The sequence below is a fragment of the Hoplias malabaricus genome, chromosome 1, assembly GCF_029633855.1.
Source record: "Hoplias malabaricus isolate fHopMal1 chromosome 1, fHopMal1.hap1, whole genome shotgun sequence".
Taxonomy (NCBI): Eukaryota; Metazoa; Chordata; class Actinopteri; order Characiformes; family Erythrinidae; genus Hoplias; species Hoplias malabaricus.
The window spans coordinates 29,182,341-29,194,843 of record NC_089800.1 but is presented as its reverse complement, the minus strand read 5'-3'; the positions used below and the strand labels follow the sequence as shown (position 1 = coordinate 29,194,843).

General features: G+C 46.5%; 1 protein-coding gene across 1 annotated transcript; it reads right to left on the bottom strand.

Moving 5' to 3' along the window:
• Positions 1-8,508: 8,508 nt before the first annotated feature.
• LOC136687258 (uncharacterized) lies at positions 8,509-12,477 on the bottom strand. The gene is made up of 7 exons (XM_066661594.1): positions 12,349-12,477; positions 11,786-11,922; positions 11,613-11,649; positions 11,322-11,491; positions 9,115-11,044; positions 8,959-9,031; positions 8,509-8,765 (listed from the first exon to the last, which is right to left on the bottom strand). Exons 2-7 carry the CDS (start codon positions 11,896-11,898, stop codon positions 8,680-8,682), a joined length of 2,409 nt encoding a protein of 802 aa, XP_066517691.1. The 5' UTR covers positions 11,899-11,922; positions 12,349-12,477; the 3' UTR covers positions 8,509-8,679.
• Positions 12,478-12,503: the final 26 nt, after the last annotated feature.

The following is a 12,503-nucleotide window of genomic DNA, read 5'->3' as shown; positions in this document are numbered from 1 at the left end:
TGTTGGTGTCCTGGATCGGGTACTTATCTCAGTCACTGAGGAGTTGTGTGTCTGCATGGGTTTCCTCCCACAGTCTAAACACACGATGATAGGTGGATTTGCAGTGTGAAAATGATTGTACTGAGAGTGACTGACTGACTGGGTGAGTGTGTGTTCCTGCCTAACATCCTGTGATTCCAACCTGATCAAGATGAAGTGATTACTGATGTTTAATGTACCTCAAAAATGTGACTACATCTTGTGTCTACAACATAAAAAAATATAATAATACTTAAAACAACAACCTCTTATTCTAAACTTGATTGGGATTCATCCGTTAAAAGGGACATGGCTGCTGTATGTTATCAGTTCATAATTTGATCGAGAGTAGCACAGCCTTAGAATGAGAGGGCATTAAACCTTTTGAAGCTAAGAGCATTATTCTGTGGGATTTATGACTCCGATGTGAGTGCACATATAAGGCAAAAAAACTAATAAATGGAGAAATAGTTCAGTCATGGGAGCATCTGCTGAATAAATCATGCAAATGGTTGAAAAGAAAAAAAATTCATCCTCATCTGGAAAACCACTCAGAGCAAACTCAGGACAGAAAACACTGAGAATTACAATTAGCAGAGTCAGTTCTATTCGTCTAGACAGAAGATTTGAGGTAGACAGAAAACCTCTTGAACTGTGCTTGAACTGGGTGTGTTTATCAGATTTTTTTTGACTATTCTCCCAGAAGCGCCTTTGTCAGATACTGATGACGGACGCGATGGCCTAGCTTGCAGTCTCTGCTCTATCGGCCTGAGGTCAGGACTCTACAAGTTCTTCCACACCAAACTCGCTCATCCATATCTTTATGGACCTTGCTTTGTGCACTGGTGCACAGCCGTGTTGGAACAGGAAGGGGTCATCTGCAAACTGTTCCCACAAAGTTGGGAGCATGAAATTGTCCGAAATTTCTGCTGAAGCATTAAGAGTTCCTTTCACTGGAACCAAGGGGCCCAGCCCAACTCCTGAAAAAACAACCACCGAACTTTACACTTGGCACAATGCAGTCAGACAAGTCCCATTCTCCTGGCAACTGTCGAACCCAGATTCGTCCATCACATTGCCAGATGGAAAAACGTGATTTGTCAATCCAGAGAACACGTCTCCACTGCTCTCGAGTCCAGTGGTGGCATGCTTTATGAATATAGAAGCTTAGCTTTGCACTTGGTGATGTAAGGCTTGCCTGTAGCTTCTCAGCCATGGAAACCCATTCTGTGCACTCTTCACAAGCTAATCTGAGAGCCACATTAAGTTTGGAGGGCTGCAGAGAAAGTTGGGAACCTCTGTGCACTATGCTCCTCAGCATCTTACATAGTGCATTTTACATGGCTGAGTTGCTGTGGTTTCCAAAATTGTTGACTCTGTAATATTTAGCAGCAAGGAAAGTGACCCGATCTTTCATAAACATTTGTAGAAGCAGTCTGCATGCCAAGGTGGTTGGTTTTATACACCTATGGCCATGGAAGTGATTGGAACACCTGAATTCAAGATTTGGATGGGTGAGTGAATCCTTTTATATATAGTGTATATATAAAATAGTGCAATATAGTGTATATTTATAATGCTAGAAATGCCTATGCAAAATGCTAACTTAAATTTTAAAGGAGGAATCTGTCATTTTCATGTGTTTCTTTCTGCCCATTATGCAGAAGGATGTACACTGATACCTAGTGTCTTGGGTTTGCAAGTCACCTCCAGGTAAGAGACCCAGTCTATAGATTCAGAAGCTACAAAGCCTTCACAGAAAAATGTAAAATAAAATTATAATGATTTGCACAGTTAGTTTGTGATGGTTAATATAAATGCACTTTCAAAGATTTCCTGGAGGTTTAGAGCAGTAGAGAGTAATGAAGTAGTGGAAGGCCTGTGATTGCTGTAAAAGCTCAGTTTGAATGCAGAGCTCTTTGGGAGTGGACAGAACGGCAGTGAGTTTAAGAGCCAGCTGTGGAGGCAGTAAATGAGAAGATCTGCCTTTAACTCACTGATGAATAGTTTCCAGCCGTGGCTCAAAGAATTCCACTCAGAACACAGCTGCAGAGGGAGTGAGGCACTGGAACACACAGACACACTCTCTCTCTCTCTTTCTCTCTCTCTCTCTCTCACTCTCTCTCTCTCTCACTTGCTCTCCTTTTTCTCATACTTTTCTCTTTGCACCCTTTTACACATTTTTCTTCCTTCTAGACTTATCTTTCGCCCATTGTCTTTCTTTACATCTTTCTCTCCTTTATCATCCATCTTCTCTTATATTTTCCTGTATGTTCCTATTTGCCCTTGACCTTTTTCCTTTTTCTTTCTTTCTTTCTTTCTTTCTTTCTTTCTTTCTTTCTTTCTTTCCCTTCATTCACACTTGATCTGTCTGTTGCCCTTCCTCCATCAGAGAGTCAATAGTGTGCTTCCTTGCCTTAAAAGAGAGGCCTAGGACTTTCACAGCATGAAGGAACGTGTCCTTCTCCTCTCTGATTCAGAATCAGAGAGATCACTCACAGACGTTACTTTACAGGAATGAAAAGAGCAGCTCAGAAAGTGTGAGTGATGTTTACCATGTGTTGTGGGAGTATCAGAGTTTTGGCCTGGGTCCATCTGTGCGTTAGCCTCTAATTTAAAATGCCAATAAAAGCCAACAGGGACATAAACAGAGGAAACCCCAGAGACCTGGCAGTGAATGCCAGAGCTGCTTTAATCCACCTCAATTTACGAGGGCTTGACTAAACATATTTTATTCAGCAGCGACAGCTTTAATATTTAATGCTATAAACAGAAATCAGGCTGAATCTGAAGATCACATTTGGTTAAAGGTCTCTTAAATTCATTAGCTGCTTCAAGGCTATCGAATTGAGTTACAGCACAGACAACAGGGCCTTCATAGATCCCTTTAAAAACTCCACGTACATCACAGAGCGCAAAGCCCAAAATAAGTCAGCCACGTTGAGTAAATCACTGTATTACACTGCTTTATCTGGAGGATGGACTTCAGCAATGCCTTCACGAGACATGAAGGGTTAGAGGCTATTAGTTGGAATTGAATTAGAGCCAATTACCTACTCTTTAGATACTGGTAATGCCTGAATGAGGACAGATTTAATTTTAAGTTATTGAATAGTGTGTTTGAATGTGGCTTATCTAGACTTTGGCTTGACGTCAGGACAGAAATGCCAGGATTTATAATGGATCTGACCTGTCTACAGATCAGATTTCTTTTGAAATCTGAGCTTGGCTGCTGGCATCAAAGACATAGCATATTTCATATGCTTAAAGGGGGCACTTCATGAAACAAAATCACTTGTTCAGTACATCCCTACATTCATTGGGGATTGAGAGCTGAAGGTAGATGTGTCTAACAGAGTGGGCAGTGTGGGTCATAGTGGTTAAAAACTCCAGCAGCACTGCTGTGTCTGATCCACACATTAACACACCACTACCACGTCGTCGTCACAAATCATACCTGCACTGAGTAAGCATGTATGCAGAGAAACAGCTGGACTAGTGATCCTGTGTGGTCAGTGGAGCTGAGAAAATGAACGAGTGTAGATCTACAAGATCTTTTGTGCCACTCAGACTCTACAATACAGGACTGCACGTCTTCTACGGCCAATGAAATGCTTTTATTTTGTGTTACAGCGCCATCTGCTGTTCACAGTTGCCACGGCTATGTTCCTGACAGATATTGAATGCATATAAAACCAGATAATTCATTCATTAATTTTCTGGAAGCGATTCATCCTGTTTCAAGTTCATGGTGCAACCCCTGGACAGAGCGCCAGTCCATCACACACACACACACACACACACACACACACACACACACACACACACACACCTACTACTACTCACTGTCCTCCTTCATCGCATGTAGAACTGAAAACACAGTCAGCACAGTGAATTCATATACTCACAGTCCCCACCACACACAAACACACTCACCTACTACTACTCACCGTCCCCCCCACCACACACACCTACTACTACTCACTGTCCCCCACCACACACACACACACACACCTACTACTACTCACTGCCGCCCACCACACACACACACACCTACTACTACTCACTGCCCCCCACCACACACACACACACACACACCTACTACTACTCACTGCCCCCCACCACACACACACACACACACCTACTACTACTCACTGCCCCCCACCACACACACACACACCTACTACTACTCACTGCCCCCCACCACACACACACACCTACTACTACTCACCGTCCCCCCCACCACACACACCTACTACTACTCACTGTCCCCCACCACACACACACACACCTACTACTACTCACTGCCCCCCACCACACACACACACACACCTACTACTACTCACTGCCCCCCACCACACACACACACACCTACTACTACTCACTGCCCCCCACCACACACACACACACCTACTACTACTCACTGTCCCCCACCACACACACACACCTACTACTACTCACTGTCCCCCACCACACACACACACACACACACACCTACTATTACTCACTGCCCCCCACCACACAAACACACACACACCTACTACTACTCACTGCCCCCCACCACACACACACACCTACTACTACTCACTGTCCCCCACCACACACACACACATACTACTACTCACTGCCCCCCACCACACACACACACACACCTACTACTACTCACTGCCCCCCACCACACACACACACACACACACCTACTACTACTCACTGCCCCCCACCACACACACACACCTACTACTACTCACTGTCCCCCACCACACACACACACATACTACTACTTACTGCCCCCCACCACACACACACACACACCTACTACTACTCACTGCCCCCCACCACACACACACACCTACTACTACTCACTGCCCCCCACCACACACACACACACACACACACACACCTACTACTACTCACTGCCCCCCACCACACACACACACACACACACACACACCTACTACTACTCACTGCCCCCCACCACACACACACACACACACACCTACTACTACTCACTGCCCCCCACCACACACACACACCTACTACTACTCACTGCCCCCCACCACACACACACACACACACACACACCTACTACTACTCACTGCCCCCCACCACACACACACACACACACACACCTACTACTACTCACTGCCACCCACCACACACACCTACTACTACTCACTGTCCCCACCAAACACACACACACACACACACCTACTACTACTCACTGCCCCCCACCACACACACACACACCTACTACTACTCACTGCCCCCCACCACACACACACACCTACTACTACTCACTGCCCCCCACCACACACACACACCTACTACTACTCACTGTCCCCCACCACACACACACACACCTACTACTACTCACTGTCCCCCACCACACACACACACACCTACTACTACTCACTGTCCCCCACCACACACACACACACACCTACTACTACTCACTGCCCCCCACCACACACACACACACCTACTACTACTCACTGCCCCCCACCACACACACACACACCTACTACTACTCACTGTCCCCCACCACACACACACACCTACTACTACTCACTGTCCCCCACCACACACACACACACACACCTACTATTACTCACTGCCCCCCACCACACAAACACACACACACCTACTACTACTCACTGCCCCCCACCACACAAACACCTACTACTACTCACTGCCCCCCACCACACACACACACCTACTACTACTCACTGTCCCCCACCACACACACACACATACTACTACTCACTGCCCCCCACCACACACACACACCTACTACTACTCACTGCCCCCCACCACACACACACACACACACCTACTACTACTCACTGCCCCCCACCACACACACACACCTACTACTACTCACTGTCCCCCACCACACACACACACATACTACTACTTACTGCCCCCCACCACACACACACACACACCTACTACTACTCACTGCCCCCCACCACACACACACACCTACTACTACTCACTGCCCCCCACCACACACACACACACACACACACCTACTACTACTCACTGCCCCCCACCACACACACACACATACCTACTACTACTCACTGCCCCCCACCACACACACACACACCTACTACTACTCACTGCCCCCCACCACACACACACACACCTACTACTACTCACTGCCCCCCACCACACACACCTACTACTACTCACTGCCCCCCACCACACACACCTACTACTACTCACTGCCCCCCACCACACACACACACACACCTACTACTACTCACTGCCCCCCACCACACACACACACACACCTACTACTACTCACTGCCCCCCACTACACACACACACACACACACCTACTACTACTCACTGCCCCCCACCACACACACACACACCTACTACTACTCACTGCCCCCCACCACACACACACACACACACCTACTACTACTCACTGCCCCCACCACACACACACACACACACACCTACTACTACTCACTGCCCCCCACCACACACACACACCTACTACTACTCACTGCCCCCCACCACACACACACACACACACACCTACTACTACTCACTGCCCCCCACCACACACACACACACACCTACTACTACTCACTGCCCCCCACCACACACACCTACTACTACTCACTGTCCCCCACCACATACACACATACCTACTACTACTCACTGTCCCCCACCACACACACACACCTACTACTACTCACTGTCCCCCACCACACACACATACCTACTACTACTCACTGCCCCCCACCACACACACACACCTACTACTACTCACAGTCCCCACCACACACACACACCTACTACTACTCACTGTCCCCCACCCCACACGCACCTACTACTACTCACTGCCCCCCCCACCACCCCACACACTACTACACACTCCCACCACCTCACACGCCCCTACTACTACTTACTGCCCCCCCACCACCCCACACACACCTACTACTACTCACTGTCCCCCCACACACTACAACACACTCCCACCACCTCACACGCACCTACTACTACTCACTGCCCCCCCACACTACTACACCCCCCCCAGCACTTACTACTACTCACTGCCCCTCACACACACTACTACACTCCTCCCCACCACCCCACACACACCTACTACTACTCACTGCCCCCCACACACACTACTACAGACTCCTCCCCACCACCACCCCCCCCCACTCCTACTACTACTCACTGCCCCCCCACACACCTACTACTACACACTCCCCCCCACCACCCCACACACACCTACTACTACTCACTGCCCATACCACAGTTAGTTCCAACCCTGCGATGTGATTGGCTGAGAGATGTTGCAGGAGTGCCAATATTACATGAAAATGGCACTCTGACCGAAGCTTTTCAGGTATCACTCTGCAAAACACACGTAACCTAGCAACAAGGCCAGCACAATTTTCACTGTCTTCTTTGTTTTAAAACCTAACTATAAACGGCTAGAACTGTGTTATAATCGCAAAAAAAAAAAACAACCACTGGAGGTTTGTGCTGTAATGTGAGATATTGGCAGTGGTGACTGATCTACAGCACTGCGACCACAGCACAGCAGCGCAGTATCTCACACCTCAAGTGTATTATTGATTAATTACATCATTTTTATGACATAATATTAAATATGTATTTTACATATATTTATATATTTTATCACTTTTTAAATATATTTTATATTTATATATCTATTATAGTTTAGAATTTTATATTATTACTTTTTATAATGTATTAAAATATATTACTTTTATATTAATTATATTTATATTCCTTGAATTGATTATATATAATAATAATACAGTGATCTCTCGTTCCAGAACCAACCACAAAAAACGAATTTCCGTGAATTAGAGGAAATATATTTTATGTATTTAACGAGTATTTTGAATTTTAAATCCCTCCCTCTGCTGTTAACAACCCACCCTTTGCATTAAACATGGAACTGCTGGAACTACATGTGATATCCTACCAGTTTCATTAACAGAGTAATTCCTAAGCTGTGATTTAGCGTAAGTAAATTTCACTCGGATGTGGACATGAACAATACATGTACTGTACGTAAGAAATACTTGTAAATGATTTATTTTGTTACCTACAGTCCTAGTCTAATACATGTAAATAATAATAAAAAAATACATTTAATTTACACATCTTTCATGGTTTTCCTAGATTTTCCCTCAATATCCACGATATAGCGGCCATAAGCCTCCTTGAAAAAACCTGCAGACTAGCAAATCCGCGAAAGATGAACCACAAAGTAGCGAGGGATTACTGTAATGTTATTATATATAGTATAAAATATATTGTATTACATAATATTTATGTATTATTTTTTAAAATAATGATAAAATCAACCTGTTACTCCTGACATCTGCCCCTCACATCCTTTCACACTCACCCCCTTCACCCCCTGTAACCCCTGAGGTACAGAGGTGTAATAAAGACGTCAGGACACAGTAAATCCTTCTGTTTGTTTGTTTATTTAAGTCCAAATTGAGACCCGAGCTCTGAGGTGGAGGAGAGCACTGACGTCCAGTCGTTCCTCTTCCTCCAACTCACAGACGGAGCACTGCGAGCACTGATCCAGAGACATTGTTTGGATCGTGCTGATTGAGCAGTTTGGTTTTGCAGTAGCCAATCGGGAGGGAGTTAAGCAGCCGGTTTACGAAAGGAGGAGAACATCCTGGAGAAGATGGATTCTTTCTTCTGCTTTTTCTCTTGGGAAGGGGCTGCGTCTGCGGAGAGAAGATCACACGGTTAGTATCTGACCACACGAAGAACGAAGGTACCGTCCGGCAGTAATCTCAGAGTTAAAGCCACGTCGATAACCATACCTCCCCTCCACCAACCAGGGAGGAGCCGGGCACTGGCATTGGCGTGGCTTTAATAAGCCCCCCACGTCAGCTCCAGTAACAGAGTGGAACCTACTTTGTGTGGAGCAGCTGGGTAATTCATCCGGGTCACCATCCTCCGATCCGGACTTCTTTCCGTCTTTGCTTTTCTGTAGAAAGAGAAACGACAATGTGGTCAGGCTCAGAATCGCTGAAACTACTCCATAAAGAAAGAATTCAAATAATACTCTACCGTCTTGAAGAGGCTGAGTTTCCTAAGGCTGGAGAAGATGTTCCTCAGTTTCTTCGTCGTCTTTTTCGCGTCCTCGGGTTCACCCTCAGCCCGTGAACCTCCGAGAAGCTTATCCAAAGCCCGTGTCAGAGCGCGGGTCACGCTGGAGTCGTGAGGGTTCATCACCATGCGCAGTAACCCCTCCTCACCGAACCTCTGACGGAGCTCATCAAAAGTCCCTCTGAGAGCTGTCTGTATCCTCTCAGAGCCAGAGTCTGTGGAGACCTCCAGCAGAACCCTCTCCATAAGGTCTTCTTTCTGACTGTTGGAGCTCCTTTTCTTCCAGCAGCAGCCCACTGGAGCTGGTTCTGAACGAGCCAGGATGCAAAGGAGCAGCAGAGACACCGGGTCGTGGCTCGGGCTGCTCATGAAGGCGGGGGTTTCAGGAGCGTCCCCTGGAGGGCATATATATTTAGGGTCCGCTCGTAAAATGGCCCTCATGATGGAGACGGCGAGGGATCTGCACAGAAGCTCGCTCCGGGTGTACACAGCCTCCACCAGATCAGACACAGACCCCATTCTGTTCAGAAGCTCCTCATAAGCTTCGTCGACGATGGAGTGGTGGAGCTCTGGGAGAGTATGCTCATCCTCCACGAGTCTGACCACAGTGGCCAAATCCAGAATTGTCCACACTGAGTAGGTCAGATTCAGGATGTGCTGCTCTATAACTGCTGCGAGCTGAGATTTCTGGACATCAGTGGACGCCACCTCTTGGATCCTGCGCAGTATTGTTTGGATGCAGAGAGTGAGAGCTGCCCAGGAGATCACAGGTTTGGAATCAATGTTGTTGGACGTTTTCTGTGGTGCTTTATCGTCTGAAACTTCAGAGCTGTACTTCTCACTGCTGTAACCCTCTGGAGTGGTACTGCAGGTTGTGGCCAGACTCTTATTGTCAGAGTCGGAAGAATCGGGGCGTGGGACGAAGAGAGACAAGAACAAACATGTTGAAATCTCGTCAGCAAAGTCAGCCATGAATTCTCCCGCGATGGAGTTAAGAAGATTTTTTCTGGCTGAAACAGACTCCAAGATGTTCCTGAGAGATGTCATTCTCTGGGTCACAGCGTCCTGCACCTTCTCATCAATCTCCAGGAAGAAAGTGCTGGTGCAGCCCTCGTTAATCAGGTCCTGCAGCCTCCTATACGCAGCGCACGTGTTCTGCAGGGTGTTGACGTAACCAGTGCCTTTCAGTCCAAGGCCTTTCAGTACAGTGTCCACTAGAGTGGACATCAACACCCTGTCTCTGTCGTCGTGTCCCTGCTTCCTGAGGATGACCCAGGATTTGCCCTCTTCCTCTGTCGTATGCTCAAACTCAGAGGCGAAATCAGGGAGTTCCACGCTCTGGCAGTCCAGATCACTGCAGTCGGAGGACCAGCTTCTGTCTGATGCCGGGGAGCAGCTCCTCTCCTGATCTTTGACCATCAGGGTGTTGTTCAGGATGAACTCGATGAGGTCGAGAGAGAACATGGCTTCCTCCGAAGTCTCAGACTCTCTGATCTGGTCTTTGATCGCCCAGAGAACTTCAGCAACAGCTGCTTTCATGTCTGTCTCTGGGGCTCCGCTGTTACCTGCCGCCTGCTCCTGGATCAGATCCTCAACCCTGGCCATGACTGAGGAAACGAGCTCGTTACCCGTCTGTGTGCAGGACTTAAACGGGTGTCTGCAGAACAGGGGCTTAGAACATCCCCAAGCCTCTTTGACCATGGTCTTCTGGACGGCGGCATTAATCGCATGGATGACCTCGCTGACCAGAGCCGCGGTCAGCTGGGGGCAGTTGGAGAAACCTCCAAACACACACTTCTTCATTCTTTCCTGGACGCTCCTCAGGACTGTCTGCTCTGTAATTCCAAACAGAGCCTCCAGGTGACTGTAGGACCCCGCTACTGCTTCAGACCTTCAAAAGAGAAAAACACAGTGTTATTGGGGGCTGCCGGGTTCTTCATGACACAGGAATCAGATTTTTTAACTTAGCACAAATTTTTCTGTGTGTTTTTATGGATGTCGGAATTATATCGACAAAAACTAAGAAATATATCGCAATATCAGTCTTGGCCTTATCGTCCAGCCCTTTGGAGACACGTTTTTCTTTGGACAGTGAGGACACACATAAAGACAGATTCAGAAGTGTACAGGGTGAGCAGAACAGTAAGAATGGACTTCTCTGAACCTACTTTCTCAGGGCAGATAATGACTCTGTGAAGCAGGAGTCGAGGCTCGCGGGGTAAATCCTCTGACACTCGATGTCCAGAATCTCCTCCAGCTTCAGGCTGACTATATGGCATACGATTTTGACGATATTCTTCCCTCCCACAATCACTCTGTTGAGCAGCTCCCTTGAAATCTTCCACAACACAAACAGAAAATAATCCATCAACACCTCAGTCATCACTGCATTTTACAGGCTTCACCTTCATCGTCGTTAAATACATACAATAGGTCTTAATTAAAGCTGATGTACTCACTGATTCACCGCTCTGGGCCTCCAGCATGTGTAACTGACTGAAAGAGAAACAAGAGAACCAGCACCTTTAGTTCATTTTAATTCTAATGTAACAGACTGTGGTTATTAATGAACTGGCTGTGATTAACACATCCTCACTGAGACAGTCAGATAAAATAAGGTCTGAGTACTCACTCGTTCCTCAGGCTCTGAAGGACAGTGAAGACTTTGATAGATGAAGCACAGATGTTCTCCAAGAAAAAACTTTCCTCATCCATCACTTCGTTTTCAAGTGCTTTCTCTGCCATTGTTTCACTGATTACGGTTTAAACCTATAAACAACAACAACACACTGAATTCAGACACTTCTACCCCTACAAACAACAAAAAATCTATAAATTCAAAGGCTTTAAATTCTAATAGCAAAAAAAAAAGCAGTTCAACCCTCACATCATTATAAACAGATTAATTTATATAATTGAGCATCGTGATAATAGGATAATTTATATGAAGCTTTCTATTCATATTCCCCATACATTAATAATTAATATCATAACAGTTTAACAGCTTTGGAGTTTATTTGTGGCACTACCATCATATGGGATAATAATAGGCCTAATGATCATTAAAATAATAATAATAATAATAATGAGCGGGTCCTTCACTGAACAATATTAAAATGTTATTATTTTAGTGAAGAACATGCGTTTGTGTTCGTTATTAAAACATCTCCACAGCGGAGAGGACCTCCTGCTTACCCTTCTCTCAGTGTCACGGATCCGCTATGGTCCAGTTCGACGGAGCTGTGAATTTGAAATGAGAACCTCCCTCAACTCGCACCTAGGCCGAATGAGGCAGGTCAGAAAAACCCGCGCTTTTATTGCATCACAGACGGCCCGTTACCGTGGAAACC